We start from the raw sequence: 26477 nt of genomic DNA, 5'->3' as shown, positions 1-26477 counted from the left end.
TATTTTAAAATGTAAGCACTGTGGTAAGCAGGGTGGGGCCGAGAGCCGTGGGAATGGAGCGAGGCCGGTGGCGTGAGTGCCAATGAGCGCTAATACCACCTGTGCGCCACACCGGTCTCAAGTCTTACAGAGGATCTCCGGAAGGATAAAAGGAGGAGTGACGACCTTAATCAGGCCTCGCTCTGTTCCCACGGCTCTCGGCCCCGTCCTGCTTGCCACATATTTCTTCAGAAAACTATCTTATATGTTGATTTGCTGCTCAGTTGACATTTCTTATTATCAATGTTGAAAACAGTTGTGCTGCTTAATATTTTGTAGAAACTGTGATAATTTGTTTCATGATTATTTTATTAATAATGAGTCCAAAAGAACAGCATTTTTATAGCATCATAAATGTCTTAACTGTCACTTTTGATCAAGTTAATGTGTCCTTGCTGAATGAAAAGTATTAATTTCTTGAAAAAAAACTTCTGAATGGTAGAGTACATGATGCATATTAGTGAATTTCCACTTTATAAAACAATGATAAGCAAATATGTACTGTAGTGTTTTCAGGGTAAGCTGTGTCAGTGCTCAACTAATAGTTATAGTATGTTTTGCCTTCAAATGCAGAAAATACTATTACAAAAACTACAAAAAATTATAAATTATTGCAATACATGGAAATATTTGTCCTGGCTTATTCATAAAAATGTGAATAACGTACTACAAAATATGTCTTTGGAATGAGATTAGTGAGAATTAGTGAGTTAGGGCGATTTCCATTTCCTCTCTCTCTATCCCACTCTTTCCTGTCAAAATCTCTGCTGTCCTATCCATAAAAGGCCAAAGACAGATTTTTTTTCTTTTTTTTCTTTCGTTTCTAAAAGCATTACAATAAGTTTAGAGAATGACAGTGAACCATGATGTCATATTTTTAAATTGGTTAATCTATTCATTCTTTGCCCTGTAAATTGGGATCATTTAAGCTCTAAAATTCATCAGTATCTTTTACATGCTTGCATGCTTTGTGGTGTTGGACATTCTTTAGTTTGTCAGGTAGTCCAGAAGTGCATTTGGCTCTTCATGTTTCTTTAATGAATCTGAGTGAAACAGGCATCAGGGGTTCTGCAGTATTGCAGGTGCATTAAATGTCTGTTTGTTCTGCCTGAGGTGAATCAGTAGGGGGGCAGGTACAGTGGACACACTTTTCTGAAGGCCTATAAATGTTTCATATTTGACAATCTGTCCTCTCTCCTTCTCTCTCTCTTTCTCTCTCTCGAAGTGAAAGTGTGTATGATGTACTTAAAGTTGTGTGTTTGTGTTCCCTATAGCTCTCTTGGTTGCTGCCCGTATGCATGAGTTCCGTCGCACAATTAAGGAAGTGATCAGTGTGGTGAAAGTCTGTGAGGCCACACTAAGGAAAAGGTGTGTTTTGTCTTAAAATAATCACAGTATGACCACAAGCTGTGCTCCGTTATTACCATTTTCGTAATATATAGCAGTATCATTCATATTATATAATTAGTGCTATATCTGGATTTTGGTTTTGCACTTTCTTTCTGAAGCTTTGAATTTAGGCCCGGTTTTGCTGTTGTACGTTTTGACCCCCGGTGTGTTTGATTGACAGGCTGAATGAATTTGAGGACACGCCCACTAGTGAGCTGACTATTGAAGAGTTCATGAAGGTGGATCTGGAGCAGGAGTGCGACCCGCCCTCTTACACGGCTGGAATTAAGAAGCAAAAGCTAAAACAGGTCACGAATCACACTTTTATTTAGAATTATGAACATTAAAATCAGCCATTATGTCTATATGTGCTTTCACACTGTCAGACCAATTATTTTCTCTGATGAATTCTTCCACAGATTGAGCTGGAGCTTTCAAAAAAAGTTGATGATATTGAAGGTACCTTGAAACATTTAGACAGAGTCTATGCTCTAATTTTCATCATGGTTGTTTGAACACACACGTATGTGCTCTGCAGGTGAAATCTGTGGCTATCAGGATGAGATTGAAGTCGAGCTGGAGAGCTGCAGGCCCAAAGCCAGGGGATTTTATGCATCCTGTTCCAGAGAAGGTACAGCATTCACACACAATCCCGCAGAAAGATTGTTACACAGAAACATGTTTTTTACACTTACACTACCATTCCAAAGTTTGTGTCAGTAAGATTTTTTAATGTTTTTGAAAGAAGTCTCTTATGTTCACCATCACCAAGGCTCATTTATTTGATGTAAAATCAGTGTAAATAAATGTCATTTATTCCTATGATGGCAAAGCTGAATTTTCAGCAGCCATTAGTTACCTTCATTCTTCAGTGTCACGTGATTCAGTGTCTCAAGAAACATTACTTATTATCACAGATGAAAACGGTTGTGCTGCTTAATATTTTTGTGGAAACTTTGATTCATTTTTTCTGGAATATTTCAAGAATAGAAAGTTCAAAAGGTCAGCATTTATCTAAAATAGTAGTATTTGAAAACAATTTAAATGATTTAACTCAACTTAATGCTTTCATGCTGAATAAAAATATTAATTTATTTTTTGTTTAAAAGTTTTTACTGACCCAAAACTTTTTAACGGTAATGAATATCATTGCTTAATGTGAGGGTAACATTTTTAACCAGTGCAATCTACACACACACACACACACACACACACACACACACACACACACACACACACACACACACACACACACACACACACACACACACACACACACACACACACACACACACACACACACACACACACACACACACACACACTCACACACACAAAAAACTCCTGGTGACCTTAAAAACATGGAATGTTTTAAGTATTCCATGAAATATCACAAAGTTTATATCATTGTTAATCATTTATATTTAAATATAATTTTTATCAATATACTTTTTTTTTTATATCTAAAAAATATTTTAACAATTATTAAAAAATGAAGTATCCAGTATTTCTGAATGACAAACATTTTATATATAGCTTAATGTGGGTTAGACTTGGCTCGCAAGTACAGCTATCAAGTGTATTCTAGGCCAGCTTATTGTGCATCAACAGGTTTTGAGACTAACATGCTTGGCTTTACTTAAAGATTGTGGATGGTGCATGCTCTCAGATGGGAGCGCATATTTATAAATGCATAAGAATTTGTTTACAAAGAGTGATGATTGGCTGTTGTGTGGAAAGCACTTTTATAGAGATGGTTTGCTTCATGAGAACCACAACTATTGGCGAATGACACCCAAACTGTTCACGCTTAAAACAAATGATTATATTGTTGTCAGAATTTCTCTTTGTTTAGTGAGAACTGCTGCTCTCACAACGTTTTCTTCAGGAAGTGGAGTGTTACTTCCCTTGTGCGGAAATTCTGTTTACGTTTCTTTCCAATTAGTTTGTGTTCAGCAGCACGCACATCCAGAGATCCAGTGCTTCCCCATGCGTGATATATCTCTCTCTAATGTAGTGATTACAGTAGGGAGCTAATTAAGACTGCGAGCGTGGGAGTGTTTGTGTGTGTGTGTCTGAGCGCCTTTTCATGCATGTGTGTTCACTTTATGTATGCATGTGTGTTAGTTTATATAATTACTTTCTTCCCATTTCAGCTGGATCATAGCGAATCAAAATCAAAGGGCGAATGCATTCGTTTTAATTAGCAAAATAATTTAATTACAAAAATAAATGTACTTTATTTGCATGCAGACAGCAGTTTCTTTTCATCTTTATACTCCGTTTACCTTTTATTTGTTGTTCCTGCAGTTATTTGAGAGACATAATTTGTGATGTATGTGTATTTTCTCGCTTGCTTTTCCCAGATGATGTGATTTCCTTGGCATCATCCAGTCTCCTTGCTGGTGATGATGAAGGAGAGGACGATGAGCTGAGGGCAGCAGCGTCTCACCTGTGCAGTGCTGTATGTGGAGAGGATAGAGGTGGCTATCAGCAGGAGCGAGATGGAGAGAAAGTCTCTCCAACCAAACGGCCCTCGTTAGCATTATTGCTTGGAGCTTTGCCCACTGCGGCCAGTTTGGGCCTGCCCGAGTCCATCACCAAAATGGGAGAGGAGAAGGAGAACGGTAGGAGTGTGACTCCACTTTCAAATTGCATAAACTCTTTTTAATTCCACAGTCATTCTTTGTTACCACAGTTTTGCTGTGATAACATTGACAGGGTACAAGCAGAGGAAGAGTTGCACTAGAATGACAACTTTGTGAAACATTAACATTCTTTCCATCCATTTTCATTCCACATTTGATCTTCATTCTTTTTTGTTTTATGAGTTTAAGAAGTGTGCAACTATTTAAATGCAACTTTTTAAATGCTTTCCCCCAGTTTCACAGACAAGGCTTGAGCCTAGTCCCAAATTAAAATGCATGTTTGAGCTGTTTTAACTAAAAGCAAAAAATATATCAGTGCCATTGTTTTGTCTTACGATGCACACCAGTAATGTTTTTTTCTAAGGCACGTTAATAAAAGCTACTTAAATGCCCTAATTAAACTAAGGCCTAAACCTGGCTTAATCTAAGCCCTGTCTGTGAAACCGGCCCTAAAGTGTTTTTCATTTAATCCAATTTCGTTCAGTCACACATTTGTACTATTAGTACTAGCAGCATTATTCAAAGAAGAAGAGTGGAACTGGAGTGACTCCTTTTCAAAACACTCACATTAATCCACTTTCGTTCAGTCACACATTTGTGCTATTACAGCATTAGTCAAGGAAGAAGAAGTGTGGAACTGGAGTGACTCCTTTTCAAAACACTCACATTAATCCACTTTAATTGAATCTACTTTCATTTCACATTCATTGTTAAATCACACACTTGTGCTATTAGGACATGAGTAGAAGAAGAGTAGTGGAACTTGAGAGTGATTTTCTTTTCTATAAAATAATTAATCCTCTTTTAATTTATCCCACTTCCACACTATAGTGAGAGTTACCCAGCCTCTGGAGAACAGAACTCAAGAGTGACTTGTTTATCTGAAATGATTGCGTTATCTTTTGTGATTGTTGCGTTTACATTATGCGAGAGCATTCGAGAGAGAGAATAATACTTTGTTCATCACAGGCAGAAGAGCTGCAGCTGGTAAACTCCTGAGGATAGAGTGCTGGCAGGTTGTCAGATTGTGTGATTGGCTGTGCGAGCAGGTTGTCATGTTTCCGATTGGTTGTGCTGATTGTGGATGATTTGTATGGGGCGGAGGAAGAGGAAGCCCCCCTCCACTCTTTGAAGCACTAATTGAACACAGCACCTTGTCATTAGCGCACTGTCTTTCATCCACCCACTACGGCCGGCTGTGTGCGCACTTGATTGCCCGTGAGACCCGCTCATACAGTGTGTGTGTGTATTTTGGTTTGATTTTTGAGTTGGGTTCAGGAACAATCATGACTCAGAGAGGAGGTATTTTTTGTGTGTTTTTGTTTTGCCCAGTGCCCATGTAAACTCAAGTGAATGCCTTGTAGAAGTGTAACAATGTCATTTATTTCCCTCAATTTGCTCATTTCATCTTCGTGATGATATGGCCACTGACACAATATGTCTCTCTCTGAATGTGTGTGCACTCTTCTGTCTTGGTTCTGTCTGCTTAAGCTTTTTCTGTCTATTCTCCCTGTTTATTTTTAGGTGGGCTCATTGTTCCATTCCAGACAATAAGATGCTTGTTAGAGTGTTCTAGTTACTGTGCGTGAGAGTGAGATTGAGCTGGATGTTATTTAAAAATGCAGAAGTGTTTGTTTGTGTGATGTGCGAGTGTATGTTGCATCAGAGAGAGAACTTTCACTACATCATTAAACTTAACGACATTATCACAATCATTGGCACCATTAGTCTTGTCCGTCATCATAATTTACCTTGAAGGATTAGTTCACCCAAAAACATTTTTGATTTTTTTTACTCACCCTCATTTTTTTCCAAACCTGTATGACTTTTTATCCTTTTGTGGAACACAATAGAAGATATTTTGAATTGGTGACAATGAGGCTTTTCCCAAAATATCTTCCTTTATGCTCAACAGAAGAAAGTCATACAAGTGAACTATCCCTTTAGCGACTTTAATTCATGTTACCTCTTTAATTTATTCAATTTTTATTTAAATTAATCAATTCTTTTACTCCACACTGTTATTTTAATTCCGCAGAAGCTGTTTTGAATGATATACTGTACTTACTTTACACTATGTATTGTACTACTGTATATCGTATATGGTTTGTTAAAGAATGGTAATGTCTCCGATACAACAGGTTTTGTTTTACTACTTAGATTTGGAGTTTTCAATTAAGCAAAATATTTCAAAGTGTCACGCATGTCCTCTTATTTGGTGTTGCTGCTAGCTTTAGCATGTTAACTAATCCGAGTCCAAGTTTGAAACGAGTGCCCAAAATGTCTTTTTACGTTGCTTATCCTACAATATTATGTAGAGCAATGCAGATTTTTTTTTTATTTTGCTCTTTTTTACTTTTTCACTATTGCTCTTTATACGCTATGAACAAAAATGTTAAAGTGCCCCTTTTATAGTTTTTCTAATATTCCCCTTCATGCAGTGTGTAATATAGCTGTCTGTTAATGTAAACGTTCTACAAAGTTGTAAAGTTGAAAGTGCACGATAAATAATGTTATTGTATCCCAAAAGAATCGAGACTGAACCGCCTAAAGAGTCATCAGGAAATCGAATCCCACTGCGTGACGGTTCTACGTCACTAGAAAAGACATTTGCATAATGCCCGCCGTACATTGTCCGCCTGCGAACAACTTGAACCGCCCTCAAACACGCTCAATGCGGGATTTGCAAAACACTTGCTCTGGAAAGATGGGTCAGTAGTATTACCCACCCATTTTATTTGGACCAGCTTGCTACTCAGAATCACAACTTGTAAGTATGAATAATTATTGATGTAAATGTTTTCTACCGGCTGTTCAAAATACATAGTTTTTTATGTTTTATATTGTGCAAGTTTCTGTCTAACTCCCGTCATTACTGTCTTTCTGAAATAGTTTTGCAAATCAGCTGTGGGCCACTATTACCAAAAACTGTTTCTATTAATGCAGATTGTCTGTTGTTCTTACTACTTTAAATAAAGATCAAGGATGGAGCAAGATTTCTTTTACAAACTTAAATGTTAAACCAGTCATTTCCGTTAGTGCTCAGCTAACACATGCACTGTTATTGATACAGTTCCCCAATGTGCATTTTGAGTAGTGTATCACTGAGAAACGTCCTGCTCAAGTCGTCCTTGCGATGGAGGTTCGGGTTGAATAACTAGTTCTTCCAATGTTTCATCATCGGACTCGCGCTCGGATTGATATGGTAAAATCGACGTTATCGTTACTGTCTTTACGGTGTGTACAGTCGCTGAGGAATGAGTATGCCTCCGGACAGAGCTGAAGTTCAGTTATGGTAATGGGTGTTTAGCTTCCGACATGCGCTGTAAATGGTAGACCAATCACAACAGACCGGGTCATCTGGCCAATCAGTGCAGAGTAGACTCTCGGAAAGGAGTGATTTAGAGAGACTGGTTCATCCGTCGAGTCGTTTGAGAATCATTGAAAAATGTGGTGATGTGCAATGTATATTATGAGAAAATGAAAGTGTTTCTTGACCTTTGATGCATGTAAACCTGTTGTAGGAGATCTCCAAAACAAAGTTAGAAACCTTTAAAATAGCATAATAGGGGCACTTTAATATATGGCAATATATTAACTATTGAAACTGTGTGAGAGCGAGCAGGCTATATGGGTGTCCATCCTCTCCTCCTCTTGTTTTTCTTTTTTGTAACTTTTCTTTTTGACTTGTTCTGTTTTTCTAAGGTCAGTTCTCTTTTGTGAGGATGTCAGAATGGTGTCCCCGTTGTCTCTTTCTCTCTGTCTGTGTGTGTGTGTGTGTGTGTGGAGAGAGAGATCTGGTGCTGTTGTGTAATGCAGTGTATTTTTCTGAGGGGGCGGAGGGCCTGTGATCTTAACAATGCAGCAGTGAGTGTGAGTCTCCAGATGGTCATTCACTGTCCTCTCTGACCACACAGCAGGAGATACCAACAGCATCCCCAGGTTTACTGTGATTCTATACGTTTCTGTTTTTCCTTTTCGTTTATAGATCAGTCAGTATATTAAATGTATTTGCGCCCTCTAGTTTCCATTCCCTTTGCATAATGTTACTGTTCACTGTTTATCTGCAACAGAAAAAAAGTGGATGGAGTCTTTCCTCCCCTCCCCATCCTTTAGAATCTCCTGAATCTTCAGAGCAGGAGGAGATAAGAGACTTGTTCATTTACACTAAGAAAGAGTGGGAGGAGATAGAGAGAGAGAGGAGGGGAGGGAGAGGTGCCTTTCAAAGGAGAATGAAAGACAGAGTAAGTGTGTGACTGACATTTATTCTTCTTGCTCGCTTTGAACGCATCCTCAAGACAGCTGTTAGGGGTTTGTAAAGGACAGATGGGCCAAAAGTGACGGTAATTTACATTCATAAGGCCTTTATAATGCACACAGATGTGGCTTTGTTAGTCTTTATAACAATGTTCATGAACACCATGTTTAGAATCATGTCACAGATCACATGGTTTGAAGTTTGAGGTGCCCTTTTGATAATAATTGAATACTTTATTCAGCAAAGACCAGTTGATCAAAAGTGACAGTAAAAACATTTATGAAATTACAAAAGATTTCTATTTCAAATAAATGCTGTTCTTTTGAACTTTCTATTAATCAAAGAATCCTGAAAAAAATGTATCATAGTTTCCACAAAAATATTTAGCAGCACAATTGGCTTTAACATTCATAATAATATGAAATGTTTATTGAGCACCAAATCAGCATATTAGATCATGTGACACTGAAGACTGGGGTAATGATGCTGAACATTCAGCTTAGCCATCACAGGAATTACTTATTAAAATATAAAAGTAGAAAACGGTGATTTGAAATTAATAATATTTCACAGTATTTTTTACTGTTTTTGAACACTGATGTTACTGTATTTTGGATCAAATAAATGCAGCCATGGTGAGCATTAGAGACTTTTTTTTAAAAAACATTTTTAAAAAAAATCATACCGACCCCAAACCTTTGAACGGCATTGCATATTTATTTATATATGTTAATAAATCAAATTTCTCATCAATATTCAGTTACTTAATTTTATTCAACAAAAACACGAATGTATCATGAATAAATAAATATATCGGCAAACTATTTAAAATGAGTTTTTAAAGCTGCGAAACTATTGTCATAGCGAGTTTTATTGTAGTTTTCAACTTCATAATGTTTTTGTTCCCTTATTTTTTCCTGCTGTTTGATTGATTCTCTTTATCGTTTTCATCCTTGCCACTCATTTATTGCTTTTTCTTCTAATGAAATGCAAGCACTGACAGTGATGTGATGTCATCTGACAGTGACGCTGCTATCTGTGTGAAATATGACATCATAAAAGTGTGACTGACTGATAGACTTGTGGAGAGGAAAACAAATGACTATGGGAGGCCCGATCTATGTGATAGACACGTTCACTGTACCGTTAACATGCACTGACAGAAAAATCTGTGCGCGGACCCCCATGAGGATGTTTTCCTGTCGAGATTTAACACCTGAAGGGCAGCCGAATGTGAGTGAAAATGAGAGATCTCATGAATAAAGTCTGTTCAAGTCTTTTCCTCTTGCCGTTACATTTACATTTTATTGTTTAAAAATGTGTCTAACCCTCCCCCATTTTTGGTCTGTAGATGTACAGTAGAGTCTGAAAAAGTACATGCATATATTTTCTCTTGACATTTTCTCTCTCTCGTTCTCTCTTTCCAGCCTCTGGGCGTTATAGACAGTTGTAGCAGGTGTGTGAGTGGGCGAGGGGTTTCCCTGGGGAAGTCACAGGGGCAAGAAGGGGTCAGTTTTTAATGGGCCTGTCTGCCCTCTTCGCCTCCAGAAGAAACCCCCCTTCCTCTCTCTTTCCATATCTCTGCATCTCCATTGTCCGTCTTTTCCTTTCCCTGAGCTTCAGTGCTTGTTCTCCTGACCCGCCAGTCAGTTTGAGTGACGTTATCAGATGATTACGTTTGATGAGCTCCTGCTTGTGTTGAAGAGTGAGAATTGTCCATGGGAGAGAAAGAAAGGAGGTGTCCATCTGGTGGTATCTTTAAATATCTGTTTGTATTTAGTCGGACACAGTGCTCGACTCTGAACAGGTGTCGGTGTCAGTGAAACCTCTGGAGACCTTTTGAACGCACGTGGAAACGCTAATGTCTGGGTGGACAGCATCATTCAGAAATGTAGCCTCGGGACAGAGGTTTTTGGATTTAAGAACAGGGGAATAGATGAAGAGGGAGAATGATTAGTGTTAAGTGAAGTCTCTCATTTGTTGTTTCTCTTCTCTGTAATTTTGTTGAACTTGGCTCCTTTTTTCTGCTTCTCAGGTTTTTTTTTTTTTTTGCGCCTCTGTTGTGTTCAGGTGATGTTAAAGGGACAGTTCATTCAGAAATTAAAGTTGTTATTGTTTACTCACCCTTGTGACTTAATTTACTGTGTGCAACAAAAAAATTGAAGACTATTCAGACTATGCTTTTTTTTTCTTTAAAGTGTACAGGTGCTGAAAAAAAGCTTTAAAATTGTTATTTTGTATCGGATCTATTCATTGAATCTGGTTTACAATTGGGCTGGTTTGCAAATTGGACTGATCCAGTTATAGAGGCACTACATTAATTTACAACGTTGAATATTGACTTATGAAATAACAATCGACGATTCTTATTTTTATGGAATATTGCAGTTTATTATAAATAATTTATTTATGTGCATCATTATTTAAAAAAAAAAAAGAATGTTCTAAATGAACAAACGACAACAATCCAGTCTATTCCTGTTGGACAAAATCAAGTCCCACCCTACATATCTTCTCATTCGAGAAGCTATTTCACTCATCACCATAATAAAGAAAAGATTATTGAAATTTGTGTTTCATGCCATCTTTGAATTTAGCTTCATATTGCCATTAAAATTACTTGAAATATAGTGCATGAGTTATATGGGCTACCTTTAAGGTACATTTGCTTCCTTTTTTTTGAAGTGCCAATTAATTTTAATTGCAGGCAAACAAAATTGGTAAATTTGTACAAAATCTTACCAGACAAAGAAAAAATCCTTATAGTGGTTTGGATCACCATGAGGGTGAGTAAATGATTTTTCATTTTTGGATGAACTATACCTTTAAGTGACGGTACTTCATTACCATTTCAATGCTGAAAAACTAACAATAAGAGTTTATTTTTACATGTTTTTTAACAGTATTCAATCCCCAAGTGCTGTCTGACTGACATGCAGCTGCTGTCGAACACTCATGCATATGCATATGTCTTCAGGTAGTGCAGCTGCACATATGCACACTTTAAATGCTATTTTTAGTCGAATGTAGTTTCTGGCGAGCTACACACAGTTGGTTATATGTCCTAAGTGAATGAAAACAGACAGTACAAAAAAAACAACATTTGAACATGAACGCAAAGTTAGGCCTGATGGGAAAGACAGGCTGCAGTGCTCGTTTTATTACAGTTTCTTGTCTTTATTCATCTTGGATCCAGCTGCACCTGGTAGTCTCTCTCTGGTGTGGTTTTATTTCGCCTGTTGTAACTAATCTCTGCTATTCACGCTCTCACCACATCACACACATGTGACTCATAGCACAGTGTGTTTTAATGTGTGGTGTTGGAGGACTTGTGTGTGTGTGTGTGTGCGCGCACATGCATTGGTAGAGTAGTGTGTTTAGTCTGTGCTTGTTCAGATGCGAGCGGCGAGATGAGGTCAGGTTTCTTGACTCACGGGATCGACTGATATTGAGGGGTCTCCGTTCAGAGGCGAGAAAACAAGAATTGCCCTCTCTGTTTTAGAGAAACAAGAATTGCCCTCCCCCTAACCCTCCATCCCCATTATAACACATGAGAGAGAGAGGGATGCTCTATAAAGCAAACTTCTGAAGCGTTGCCAACAATCTCCAGGCAGAAAGAAAAGAGTAAGGATGGGGGAAGGGAGGAACTGGCCCTCGAAAAGAGGGAAAAGACGGAAGGCAGAGGGGGAATAACCCTGGAAAGTTGCTACTGTAGAGCCACTGGTTTAATGATCCCAGTAGCCCCATTGGACTTTCTAGTAAGATTTGCTACAGGGCAGAGACCACAGAGAAACACACACATATTTTTCAGTATGTTCTTCCATGTGAATTTGCTGAGGGACATTTTATGTGAAGGTTTTTGGGTTGGACTGCAGTGGGATATTCTGTGCATCTCCACTAACCTAATTTAACAACTGGCTCAGAGAAATGTTCTCTGATAAATGGCAGCATGTGTTTCTCCTTAGGAAAGTGAAACATTTAATACACTTTAATTATGTGGCGTAAACACCAGGCAAAACTTTTCTCTTTTCCTTTTGCCAAAGCAGTCTGAAATAGTCACAACACAAATAAAATAAAAAAATTGTATTATTATTGTTTTTATTTTATTTCATTTTATTTTGTTTTACATTTGTATTTTATTTTGCGATTCTTTTTTTGTTGTTGTGATTTTTATTCTATTTTTGTACAAATTTATTCAGACTTCTGATGTTCTTATGTCCATTAATACAATATTCAATATTCTGAACTCTTTATTTTTCTCCATCAGATGTGGAGGCAGAAAACGGTGAGCTAGACCTGAACGGTATCGACGAGGACGAGATTGATCGTGTAAGTTTTGACCTCACTATTAGTAACGACATGGTAATTTGTAATTTGGTTCTTTAAAGCTGAAATCTGAGATGGGATTTCACATCCAAAAATGAATAATTAAATTGCATTAGAATAGAGTGGAATGAGATTTGTCATGATTTACAGTCTGTTTAGCTCGTCCACCATGACCTGAGCGATTATGTATTGTTGTTTTTTAATCTTTCTTTTTTTTATTAGTATATCCTGAATGAGAAGGAAGTTAAGGTGAAGACCGAACTGTGGATGCTTCAAAATGCAGACTACCTCAAAGAACAGAAAGGTAGAGAAGATTGAACTGTCCCGTTTGTTAATTTTACCCATGACAGATTAATTTAAACTAAGACAACATTTAATCAAGTTTGGAACACTTTTGTTAGAACGATATGTTTGTTTTTCTTTAGAAAAGGAAGAAAGAATAGCAAAGGAAAAGGAGGATGGTACATATAAAGAGCGGAAGGTAACAAGGTAGTTCATAAATGACAGTTGTTGCTGTGAGGGTCACAAATGTATGAGTTTACCTCCGTATTTTTGTGTGTCATCTCACAGCCTAGAAAAAAGTCAGCACGGAGGCGTGAGCCCATCAATGCCAGCACTGCGGATGAAGCCATTGAAAAGATGTTAGAGCAGAAACGCATCTCCACTAAAATAAACTACGATGTCCTGAAAGACTTGAACAAATCCAGCCCAAAAAGTCCCACTCGCCAGCCTGAAGAAGCTTCCACTGGAGCCAAAAGAACCCCCGCGGCCCATCAACGGAAACTCCAACTGACTTCACCCAATATTGGCAAAACTGTCAGCAGTTTTGGCAAGAGGTATGGAGTTCTAGGAGAAAGGTTTCTTATGTCTCGTTTTATTTCTGTTTTTCTCCACTCCCTAGTTTTTTTGGGGATTTGTTTTTGCCCACACACCTTAAATCACACATTCTGCTATAGAAAATCCTCTAAACTCACCATCTGTCCTAGAAAATTCCCACCATCGCAGTCTTAACACCATATCCCATCCAGGAATGATGCAAAAAAAATCTCTTCCGTTTAAAAAACGTTTTATCGCTACCAGCTGCAACCGCATTGAGTGACTGGACATCTTATTGATTTGGTTGCTATTACTTGTTTTTTTCATGTCGACCAAAACAGAGAAATCTTACTCCGCATAGCTGTAAATGAAACATCAATTATGATCTGATCGACTATGTTTGTGTCGCATTATGGAGAATTTTGTGACAGGCAGATTACTTCGGATTGGAAAATTGTTGGGTTTAGAAAAAGTGGTTGCAAAAAAATTCGAAAATTTTCTCCATTTAGTAATCCTGTGTCCAAAGTTGTATTATGGACAGTCTTAAAACAGATCCACTCCTATTAATACAGCCTGATTTACACACCCACACCCTTTATTGGACTCTTTCCTGTAACCACCTCAAGCTCTTTTTCTCTACTCTGCTAACTATAGACCTACGGATACACAATGGCAGGGTACATTACTGTAACTGTATCATGATCCCTGCTATATTTTCTTACTCTGTTTATATTCACATGAACACTATTTTCTATTTTACAAGTTTAAACAAGGTGCATCTGCTACACAGAGGCTGCCTTCTTTCCTTAAATCATTGAAATTGTATTTTTGTTAAAGGAAAATTCTGGTTTTACATCAGCTTAGTAACAGCAGTCTGATAAAATGATCCTATTATGCTGTAGCGCTTTCACGTTTTCCATGCTGCATTAGTCAAGCATTTCCCAGATCACATCATTTTGTGGTTATTCTTTCTTATAGCATCTTGCTATACCTACAAATAGTATCATGGTATTACCATGGTTTTAGATCTTCTTGAAGTACCTTAAAGCACCATGTAAATACTGTGTTGTATGAACAAGTCAAGTCAAGTCAAGTTTATTTATATAGCGCTTTTCACAATACAGATTGTATCAAAGCAGCTTCACAGTATTAAATTAAAATAATACATCAATGTTTGTTTCTAGTGGAAAACGTCCACGTTTGGTAATGCTGATCAATAGTATTGTTGATTGATTAATTAAATTAAATATCCCCAACTGAGCAAGCCAAAGGCAACAGTGGCAAGGAACCGAAAAAACTCCATCAGGTGACCTAATGGAGAAAAAAAAAAAAACCTTGGGAGAACCCAGGCTCAGTCGGGGGCCAGTTCTCCTCTGGCGTTTATGAACTAGAGGTCGGATTTAACTGTAAGATTAAAAGTATTATATGAATGCCTGGCTGAAGAGATGCGTCTTTAATCTAGTTTTAAACTGGGAGAGCGAGTCTGAGCAACAAAGCAATGCTCTCCCTCCTTTGGTGGACCTAGATATCCTAGGTATGACCAAAAGCCTCGAATTTAGTGATCTTAAAGAGCGCGATGGATTATAGGGCGATAGAAGGAGAACAGTTTAGTCATTCAGAACCACAGTGAAGTACCATGGATTTATCATCGGATAATGTACTTCACAGCACTTTTTAAAGTAGTATAATCATTTAGATGTACTCAAATTATCATCAAAACTTTAAATTCCCATATGTTTACATTTTTTTTATGAAGAATTGATTGCCTGAGAGAAAAAGCTAATTGGGGTCTCACTCATGACCCTCAAATGGAAAATCTCCAGAGCTTTGTGGGCCGGACTGCTAGTGTTAAAGGTCCTTATGTTTGTTTCTCTCTTTTTTTATGCCCTTTACCCTTTTGTGCACTTGAATACAGGGCAGGTCTGTTAAGAATAGCTAAGTCTATGCTAAATTAACTGTGTGTGTGTGTGTGTGTGTGTGTGTGTGAGAGAGAGAGTGTGCATGTGAGAGAGAGAGAGAGAGAGAGAGAGAGAGAGAGAGAGAGAGAGAGAAAGTCCCATGCATATGGTCAGTCAGAATAGCCTCATTCTGCTCTATATTTAGTCTCTAAATGCTGGTATGGAACACATTAAAGTTTAGAGCACATATTTAAAGTGAGGCCCACTCCCTAGTACCCTCCTTTTTGGAGAATATGTGTGTGCGCTCTACTACCGTGTACTCATTTCCATTCGAGTTGTTAGTCTTTGGTTTCTGGGTTGTCATTAGTCATGGATATTCTCTCTTTAAGCAGAGGCTCTTGGTGGCCCTGCACACAAAATGTGCTCCGACAGTTTGTCTTGACACTGCAAGGCCAATATCATGGAACAATGAGCAACTCTCTCTCTTCTCTCTCTCTCTCTTTGAGTGGCCAGTTTCATATGCGTGTGGTGTTTTTCTCGTTGATTGAATTCTTGAAGTGAACAGGATAGATCTTCTGAATCATTCATTCTGAAAGTAGCTTTTATGTTCGTTTTTTTCTGAATGGAAAGGTGAGCAATCTGAACTTCCTTTTAAAAGCCATTACACTGTTACCACGCCACTATCTCTCTTCCAGTTTTTCCCTCTTCTCACTCATAACAGCCTGCAGTCTGTTTACTGAATGGAGTCTACCTGAATGGGATTGTCTGTATTATTCAGTGACTTGCCTTTTACCGCTCAAAGATGACCTTACCTTGTTTTCTCCATTTTTTTTTTTTTTTATTCAGTTACTTGTAGTCTCATTCTAGGGCTTGGCAATATGGCAAAAAAAATAAAAGGCTTTTATGTATTGAACAATATTTAATATATGAAAGATGTATTGAATATTTTTCTTTAAAAAAACACAAAAGATATATACAGTATATATAAAAATCTTGTTAGTATGTGTGTACATAATATAGATTTTCAATGTTGCTAATTTTATATCACCAGCACAATTATTGTATACATGTTGTGAATATTCAATATATCGCCCAGCCCTAACGTTTTTTCAGGCGCTCTTAAGAGGTTTCCAGTCCTATTTCAGCTTAACCTGAAATTGTGTGTGTGTGTGTGTGTGTTGTTCTGCTGACAGTAAAGCCATTGTACTCCGTTCACTCCCATTCTCTGTTGCACACTGAGGTATTGTGTTATACATAGACACACACAGACACTCAACCTCCCTTTTCTGCTTCTCTGCTGTATTTTTACAGCATATTCCCGACACCCCGCAACTGCCTGAACATCTACCCATCTGTTGGTCTGTTCATCCCTCCATTCTACTGAACCTTAAATTTAATAAGTCTCTCACATTCTCTCACTCTCGTCCAGAAATAGCTGGTATAATTGCCTCCTGCTGTTTTAACCCCCTCCTCCTCTGGTCATTTTCTTGTCCTCTCAGACACCCGCAGCTCAGCATATATATATATATATAGAGAGAGCCGTGTGTGTGTTTTGTGAGAGACAAATGCCAAAGGTTTTCATTAGAGTTGGAGGTAGGGCTCTGTGAGAACCTGAGATGGATTGTTCTTATTTTTGTGGTCCTTTGTTCTTCCAACACTTCCTCTGTATCCATACATGAGATCATCTCATGTTAGACATTCACACCTGGAGTGCCAGAAATCGCCATCTCACACCATCACACATCTGGTAATTAAACAGTCTCCTCCTCTCGCTCTCTCAGACAGCTGTTATAGACTCGCTTCCCCAATTTTTTTTTCTTTCTTTCTCTCGCTTCCATCTCTCTTCCTCTGAGGTTCCTTCTGCTGTCGGCTCAGAGTTTCTTTCTTAATCAGCTTACTTGCAGAAAACCTACATCTCTAGAGAAAGAGACAGAGAGGTGAGCTGTCTGCGAGATCAAAGAAAGTTGAGTTTTTCTCAAGGCTGAATTGACCCAAAAACGAGAGGAAGTTTTCGTCATCCTCGAGGAAAAGAGAAAACCTTATCTCTGCCTGGGACCAAAACTAGCTTCTGAGATGAAGAGACCGACGACTTAGGCAGTTGCTCATGCCTTCAAGCGCTCAGCAGTAATAGTGTCAGCCTGGTGTCATACTCTTTCAGCTCAATAAAATAAAGGCCCCTGTTGACATCAGCCATTTAGTCATACCCCGAGAGCAGCGTATGAAATGAAGGGGTGATGAGGAAGGTCAGAGTAAATACTGAACAGTTTGAAATGTTAAAGAGATCTGTGAGAAAGAAATCAAGTCATCACAGCCACAAACCAAAGACTCTGTCATACACATTTACTAATGGTAAGAGGAAAAATAGATGTAAAACTTTAGTATCACAATACAATACTGAATTTATTTGAAACCATTGAAAGAACATTCAGTTATTTATGTTCAAATAAAATCCTTTTAATCGAGTTATGATTCTGAAAAGCATGAAAATATATTACAGTTTTGAATAACTGTCACATAAAGAATTACAATATTATTGTATTGTGACCCAGATATCAATATACCGCATCACCAGGGCCCTGATTCCCATCTCTAATCATTATTGTTGTGCTATGTGTTTGAATAATTGACCCACTCAGTGGTGTGAACAATTTATCAGCCCTTGACGTAAATGCAAATCTGTGTGTGTGTGGAACAGACTGTTTCTCAGGAATAGAATGTTGTCACTGTGTTTTGGCTCTGACAGCTTGTTTTCATGCCAAGTACTGTACCGTTCCCCATCCCAGAATGCACTGTAGCATCAATAGGACACTTGCATGCTGGGTCGTGAAGGACTGTCAACCGTGCGTGCATGTGTTACTGACTGAGAATATGAAGGAAAGTATCTGTCTGTCTGTCAGTCAGTAAGTCCATCCTCTCTATTTTAATTTTTCTTAATATAGCCTTCTTTCTATTGCTCTTTTGTCATATCTGGTGCCAGTCCTACACTTCTAGCCGCCCTAAGCAAAACTGCCAGTAAGAACAAGTAATATTAAATAAATAAAATTGTTGACAGCTAAATAAATGCTTTATGAAAGTATTGCTCTGACACCATCTAGCTGTCAGAAAAACTATAACACACAGCTGAATTTATTTTCTAAATTCGAAACTAAAGCATAAAAAATATAGTTTACCCAAGAAAGCTTAAGTAAACATAGAAAATACATCAATAATTCTCTAAACTTTAGACTCTAATGGCATTGTTTCTAAAACACTTGACAGGAGTCACAGCACAGCTTGCATGACCGAAACAGAATGTTTAATTCTTATACATAAACCTTGCACAAGAACATTTTGATTATTGATGTATATTGACACAAACTGAAAATTACATTTCATCAGGGCATTTCTAATGAAACACAGTTGACTAATATTGAACCCGGAGATCTAGACTGGAGTATTTTGTTAGTTTTTTTTGTTGTTGTTTTGTTTCGTTTTTTACAAATTTATTGGTTTGTCAAGACTAAATAAGAATTTAAAATGTTACAAAAATACATACCTACTTTGTTCTTGGCACATTTTCTCTTTTTTTTTTCTTCTCTGGACAGAAAGCTTTGTTTTGAAGCCATAGCCATAAGTCAAAAACACAGACTGTAAAAAGAGATGGACGACGTACCTTTACTCACTACCATTGTAGAGAAATGAAGTCGCCAATGTTTCAATATGGCGCTGACATCTTGCGCTGATTACGGAGCCCGAGTCTGCGCACTAGTGATCGTGAAGTGGAGCCGTGGTATCAAGGCCCCGCCCACACCTGCCGAATCTGTTAGTACAGTTTACTGATGATCAACTCATTATGTCGATGTGAAATAAACAGTTATGAAATGTAAAAATTAAAGTTAAAGCTCCAATCTCCTCCTGAAAATCCCCAAAAAAGTATGTTGGTGCTTCAGTGACTACTTCACTCAGAGAAGCAGTCAATCTCAGCTGTCAATCGTGACGTCACACTCTCATTTTTATAGCATCAAAGAACTAACTAAAACCAAACTTATTTTACACTTGAACTTACATCATTTGTCATGTGACAAAAACTACCTGAAATGACAGAAACCATCTTTGGAAAAAGATTTTTTGAATTGTAATTTGATCGTTGAGTTTGTCTCACGTCCCATTAGATGAGAAGCGTCTCGCTGCAGCCTGCGGTGGACATCCAACCCGGCCCACATCCAAGTGTGACGTCAGAAGCAACGCCCATGTCCAAATACGTCAAACCAGTTCAGCGGAAACTCCGCCCTGCAGCCGATTCTTTAGATTTTATTGGTCATGTCAATCACAGTACTGATTGGCTACACCAAACACTGATCCCTAAACCTACCTGTCACTGTAACCTTAATCAATGAAATTAGCTTGGGGGGAGTTGAAACTTTGAAACAGGGAGAAGCATCGAGAAGACTTAACCCTCACACCTAATTTTGTTTTTCATTTACTTCTTATATTTCACTTTTTATGACAGACCGGACTGAAACCCACCTAAAACCTACTCTTACGCCTGAAACCCACTTAAAACATACCCTTATGCCTAAAAACCCTTTCAATCGCGGGGCAAAATGGGAATGGGGAGTCACAAGGTGACATTTTGGATGTGGGTGGGGTTGGATGGTCCACCGCAGGATGAAGCGAGCCCTACTTGCATTAGATTACATGGAGAGGGTGGTGTTTATGACCTATACTGGGGCCACCTGGGGGCGATTGAAACATTTTGGCTTCAATTTTGAGGACTTGTGCGGCACACTTGGGCTGAATCCAAAATCGCCCCCTAAACCACTATTCCCTACGTTAGCCCAATACAGTTCACTTGAAAGAGTAAATGAAAACGAGTGCGCGAATTTGGACTGCTGTTTGAGTGTACATCGGCTGTACACTTGGTTTTGTGGTTTTGCAATGTGGGATAGAATGAGCGCACTCGATAACATCCACCATGGTCTAACATTTGAGAGTGATTTGGGATTCAGCCATAGTCATGTCATTATCTGCCACACTGCATGATGTCCAAAAGAGTTATTAAATAAATATAAATCGTTAACTAGAAAAAATAAATTTCGACATGACTCGAATGACATGAATGTATAATGATAAGCTACTTGTATAATCTTTGAAAGCAAGGGGGCCCCCTGGTGGTTCAGGGGCCATACGCACCTTGCGTAGTTTGCGTATAGGGAGGACCGGCACTGGTTATCCTTTTTTCTATCCTCCTTTCATTATATCCTCCTTTCTGTCGATCATTCTCTTAGTCTGTGTGTCTGTGAGAGATTTTTGTGTTTGAGTTGAGTTTAAGAGTTTGAGTAGATTTGGGACGCCTTGTGGTTATATAAAGAGAACTGCTCCCATGAGAAATTAATCTCTTCTACATATTCAGATGTATCATCAGGAGAATCAGATGATTCTGATTAGCGTTTATTTATGCTGCGGGTTTAGTGCATCATATCCGTACCTCATTAACATATCTTACATTCTTTGGAATAATGAGTAAACTCATTATTCGAACTGTGCCCCTGCATGTTGACTTGCAAATACTGAGATAAACAGCGTCTCTGGATTCTTCTGTGCTTGTCCTACCCCCACCCCCCCATCTCTCTTTCTCTCTGTTTGTCTCTCGATCTCCCCCTTCTGTTGTCACTTGAGCTGCCACGTTTATTCCTCTGGGAATTTTACAGTATGAGATTTGAGGTAATTCAAGACAGGACTTGTCCATGTCTACCACCACCTATGAAAATGTGCTAGATTTGCCAATGTTTTTTATGCATTTTGTTTCTGAAAAATTATAGTGAATACATTTTTAGTGAATATACAGAGGGACATTTCATTATGAAGCAGGGGTTTGTCCCTGTGGGTCTCTAAAACTTGTGTTTTTCTGGGTTGATAGAATTTAAATTGCGTACATTTAGGGAATTAATTTAAATAATGTGTCAAAATTTGCATTATAATAAGTCAGTGACTTTTAAGCAGTGTTTTTAAGCAGTGTGTCAATTTAAGCAGAATTGAAAAGAACAGATGAGGTAAATATAAAAAAAATGATTGGACTGTATTGTATGTAATTTTTGACTTCGTGCAATGAAATAAGCCATGTTCTCTTAATGATCTTGTCTGTCTTTTTCACTGTCTCTTTCTTTCGGTCTTTCTGTCTCCAAGGTTACAGCCCCTGGTGTGTGCACAACCCTCTAAGAAGCTGGCCCTCGATCAGGTGAGTGAATTTAAATCACCGTCCGTCATACTAGCACATCCTTGGCAGGTCTCTGGATATATTAAACTAATTTCCCTTAACCCTCAAATGGCCTCTGGCCCAGAGCTTCACTTAGTTTATCGCCGGTGCAGAAAAACTGCATTAAGTTGACCTAGAAACGGGTTCTTCCTTTTCATGTTTAAATTAAGAGAATTATTTTGATCCGCCGAGCTTCTCCTAGATCAGCAGGCTATTTCTGCGGCGATACTCAAAGGCACCAGTTTGAGTTGGGCTATCGTAAGCTTAATGTACTGCCTCGGACTGCAATAGAAAGTGGGCCGCTGACATCTGGACTCTGAGGAGGCCTTGATGACACATGCTCTTTTCTCTCGGCTCCTACTGATCCCTCGCCGTCATTCTGGCCCTTAGACCGCTGGAGCTCTTCAGTTGCTCTGTCACTCCCTCCGGCTGTGTCGTCCATGATGCTTCATCTTTCTGTATGTCAGGGACCTTGATCTTTTCTCCTCTGTCTTGTTTTCCAATGTTATTAAGTCAGTCTGTCTGTCTCATGACAGTCTCTCTACTACTTTTAAACTTCTGCGAGTGTGTATGTGTGTGAGTGTGAATACATAATCACCTCCCTCTTTTGAAGCCAGAAGCAAAAATACTACCTCTGGGGGTCAATACTCAAGTAACTAAGCAACCTCTTGCCTTCTCTTGGCAACAGGAAATGAAGTGTTGTGATTGACATCTTTCCCTTTGTCCCTCAGTAAAAGAAACGGTTCTTAAATTCACTAACAAGGTTATCTGTTAACTCTGAAGCTAACTTGTAAAGATAAGTGTGATTCTCATTTAATGTAGCATTATAATTGGGGCTGTCAAACGATTAATCGCGATTAATCGCATCCAAAATAAAAGTTTGTTTTTACATAATACATGTGTGTGTACGGTGTATAATTATTTTCTATATATAAATACACACACATGCATGTATATATTTAAGAAATATTTGTATGTATATACTGTGTATATATATTTATATTATATATAATTTATATTATATATAAATATTTTATATATAAATAACACATTTTCTTAAATATATATATGCATGTGTGTGTATTTATATATAGAAAATAATTATACTCCGTACACAGACATAAATTATGTAAACAAAAACTTTTATTTTGGATGCGATTAATCGCGATTAATCGTTTGACAGCCCTAATTATAATAGAATCACACAGTCAAAGGGTGTTTGAGTACATTGAAGTTGTCAAATTCAAATTGACATCCTTTATCTTATTGTGCACAAATCATTGATGTTCGTTATTCCAGAGAGGAAACATATTCAGAATTACAACTCTACAGTTTTTTCCCCTACTTGAATATGTTTTCACTTGGAAACAGGTTGGATGATGACTGATGCAAAAGAAGCTGCGAATACCATTTCATGTTGACTTTTTCCTCCAGAAAGGATCTGGTGCTCCAGTGGCCGTTCCTGCTGCCCCAACCCAGAATACTATTGTTGTAGAGAGCGGACCGGTGGCGTACGATGACCCTGCAGATGAAGAAGAGGAGGATGAGGAGGACGAGCACTGTGTCAGTGCCGTGCAGTTAATGGGCAACACTGGTATGTGATGCAAAAGTCTTACTTTGACCTATAGGATGAATTTTTTACTAATTTTAGTAATTTTACTAAATTTTGTTGTGCTTTTCTATTTTTTATGTTCTATTTAAAATATTTCTATTTAGCTTTAATTTATTTTTAGTACTTTAAAAAAAAAAAGTTTACATTTGTTTTTATCTAATGTGTATATTTAATTTTTTTTTGCAGCTGTATTCCAATTAACAAAAACTATTTTAATAGTTTTAGTTAAAAATAATAATACTGCTTTAGGGGCTTTCAACTCTTTCTAACCAAATATAGTCCCTAAATATAATTAAAAGCTAGATTTTCTTATATAAACCTCATTAACTTTTTCACTAAGAGCCTGGGATTTACCTTACTATTTTATGTGCTTAAAAGATAAAAAAAAAAATGTCATAAATATTTAGGGAACTGTTCATTCATAAACTTTGCTCCTTTTGACATTTTACGCTCTTTGCGTGATTTTTAGTAGTTCAGAAAAGAGCATTAAAGGGATAGTTCACTTTGAAATTAAATTTTGGTATGTTTTAGCTTACCAGAAGGGCATCCAAGATGTAGGTGTCTTTTTTTCCACAGTAGTTTCAATTTTGATATTTTTAGGTCAAACCGTTCTTGTCTGACAGTCATATCATGCAGGTCTATGGTCACTGTCTCAAAGAGCATGCACAGAGTCCAAATTAAAACAATTCCCCATCGTCCAAATTAAACAATTCCCCATCGTAAGTACACATTGATGGCCTAAGACACGAAACGAGCGGTTGGTGTGAGAAAACGAACAGTATTTATATCGTTTTTACCTCTTACAACACAACCACGTCCAAGTGATCTGAGGGCGCGGGCGCTTCCTGCTGTGTGACGTGTACGCAGACTGGTGCATAGATATATATACACTAGATGTCGCATTAAAGACATTCGTTCCAATGAACTGCCGTAGCCAAGGCGACATCTAGTGTATATATCTATGCACCAGTCTGCGCACACGACACACAGCAGGAAGCGCTCGCGCCCTCAGATCACTTGGACGTGGTTGTGTTGTAAGAGGTAAAAACGATATAAATACTGTTCGTTTTCTCACACCAACCGCTCGTTTCGTGTCTTAGGCCATCAATGTGTACTTACGATGGGGAATTTTTTAATTTGGACGATGGGGAATTGTTTTAATTTGGACTCTGTGCATGCTCTTTGAGACCGTGACCATAGACCTGCATGATATGACTGTCAGACAAGAACGGTTTGACCTAAAAATATCAAAATTGAAACTACTGCGGAAAAAAAGACACCTACATATTGGATGCCCTTCTGGTAAGCTAAAACATACCAAAATTTAATTTCAAAGTGAACTATCCCTTTAAGTTTTGTCCTAACCTTTTTGCGTTCCTCTCCTTTCCGGTCTACAGATTACGGCTATGAATTAGATGATGATGATGGCTTCTGAATCCAGGGTGGGAGCACCAGTGGAGAGGACACACTAACATTTAGCCTGCTGCTTATTTCAACCCCAAAACACACATGCAACAACCTCCATCTCACTACTCCTGGTGTTCGTGCTTATGTTTGCAAGATGAAAAGAAATACCGTGAACTTTACACACAACAGAGGAGAAGAACTATAGCTAAACAAGAACAAAGACCCTACCTTCTTGTGTTTGTGCTTTTCGATAGGTGCATGTTCTTGAGCTCATGTGCACTAAGTAACTTAAACACCATTTAAAACGGGAGTATGAGAGTAAATGGATGTGTGTGGTGACTGGGAGAGATGATTCTCTCTATCTCTCGCTTGCTAACTGCATTACTGTGTGTTTTAGGCTAATGATGACATATGATCTTGCACATCTAAAGTGATTAGCCCACTCGGGGCTCTGTGTGGACAAACGTGTGCATGTACACGTGCCTTTTACAATTGCAGTATACAGGCCTTGAATAGGATGATGATTTTTAGAGCCAAAGTGTTATTCTTTAAACCAGATGTAGCTTTATGTTTTCAAAGTGGATTACGGTGTGAAATCTGATTAGTGACAGTGTTAAATTTTGCTCAGCTACCTTGGCTGGTTTCCTAGTGCCTTTTTTAATTTGTATTATTAAATTACCCACTGGTCTGTTGGATTTTCCATTTTGGGCTAGTTAAAGTTTTTTTTTAAACTTAAGCATAATGTTTAAAAAGTATTTTGATGAGAATAATACTGATTTTTGATTTGATGGTTGCTGCTTTTCTGGTTTATGGAGATGAGTACTTGAAAAATTCATTCCAGATAAATGCTGTTAATGTCTTTGGTTTGATCTTATTTTTGCAGTTAAATATTTACAAAATGCAATATATTTATGTTTTCGACAGATAAAGGAGATGTGTACATTGTTGGATTGTTTCGAAATGGATTGATGGTTTAGTACTGGTTTGTTAATGAAGAAGATAGAATAGTATTACTCATATCTGAATACTCAGTATCAGAGAGTTGGTGCTCTTCGAGAATGTTTTACTTTATTTATACTTTGTTCTCTCCCAGATTCAAAGATGAGTCAAATATAGAGTACGCTGTTAGAAAAGTATTTGAGGGGTTTATTCAGTCAGTCATGCCACAACACACAGCAGATATTACTGATGCAGACCCAAGCCATTTAGATTTTGCTAATAATTACAAGTAAAAATGATCCAATTTATTAACAGGGTAACCATCTTAAACTGTTAGAAAATACAATAAATAAAAAAACAAGGTGGACAGTGATCCCAAATTCTGATTAAACCATTAACCTAAACCATTGACCTGGTAAATGCATCCACAATCGATAAAGTTAATAAATGTTGATGTCTGTGAACTCTTGCTTGCATAATAAAAATCTTCTACGACATGTGAGTCCTCAGGATTCGGTATGCGAGTCCTCGGGAGTCCATTGGAGCCTGTGTTTTTTGGAACAGATTGGTTTGGTCTCGCAGCAGTAATGGTGACAATACAACAGACTCAAATCAGTGTTCAGAAAACCTAATAGTATTTATGAGCAAAGAAATAAAGAGTAATCATAATACACTACGTCTTCTGTCTTTATTTTTCAGTGTGACCGCTGTGTATTTTTATTCTTTTTGTCTGCTTGCTGTCTGAGTCCTTCGACACTATGACCTAAGACGAGCTATCTTCACTGCCACTGGGTAAAACTTACTGGGAATAAGGCAAAGAAAGAGTTGAGCATCTGTTTTTAGGTTCTTGTGCTCAAGGCTGTTGTGTTTTGGTTGGCATAGAAACATGAGCAGTAATAACTAACTGTAA

At 37.9% G+C, this 26477-nt stretch overlaps 1 protein-coding gene across 2 annotated transcripts in view; it reads left to right on the top strand.

Moving 5' to 3' along the window:
- The window catches only part of brf1a (BRF1 general transcription factor IIIB subunit a), a 58845-nt gene extending 32606 nt beyond the window's left edge, over positions 1–26239 (top strand). For both annotated transcript variants that reach the window (XM_079855603.1, XM_079855604.1), the window contains exons 8-19: positions 1314–1407; positions 1610–1736; positions 1848–1887; positions 1967–2059; positions 3795–4055; positions 12602–12663; positions 12883–12964; positions 13086–13141; positions 13231–13496; positions 21540–21591; positions 23044–23203; positions 24619–26239. In XM_079855603.1, the coding sequence (XP_079711729.1) occupies positions 1314–1407; positions 1610–1736; positions 1848–1887; positions 1967–2059; positions 3795–4055; positions 12602–12663; positions 12883–12964; positions 13086–13141; positions 13231–13496; positions 21540–21591; positions 23044–23203; positions 24619–24656 (1331 nt within the window). In that variant the 3' untranslated portion in view covers positions 24657–26239. The remainder of the gene's footprint in view (positions 1–1313; positions 1408–1609; positions 1737–1847; positions 1888–1966; positions 2060–3794; positions 4056–12601; positions 12664–12882; positions 12965–13085; positions 13142–13230; positions 13497–21539; positions 21592–23043; positions 23204–24618) is intronic.
- Positions 26240–26477: the final 238 nt, after the last annotated feature.

Source organism: Squalius cephalus, assembly GCF_949319135.1.
Source record: "Squalius cephalus genome assembly, chromosome: 21".
Classification (NCBI taxonomy): Eukaryota; Metazoa; Chordata; class Actinopteri; order Cypriniformes; family Leuciscidae; genus Squalius; species Squalius cephalus.
This window is presented reverse-complemented; position numbering and strand designations above follow the sequence as displayed.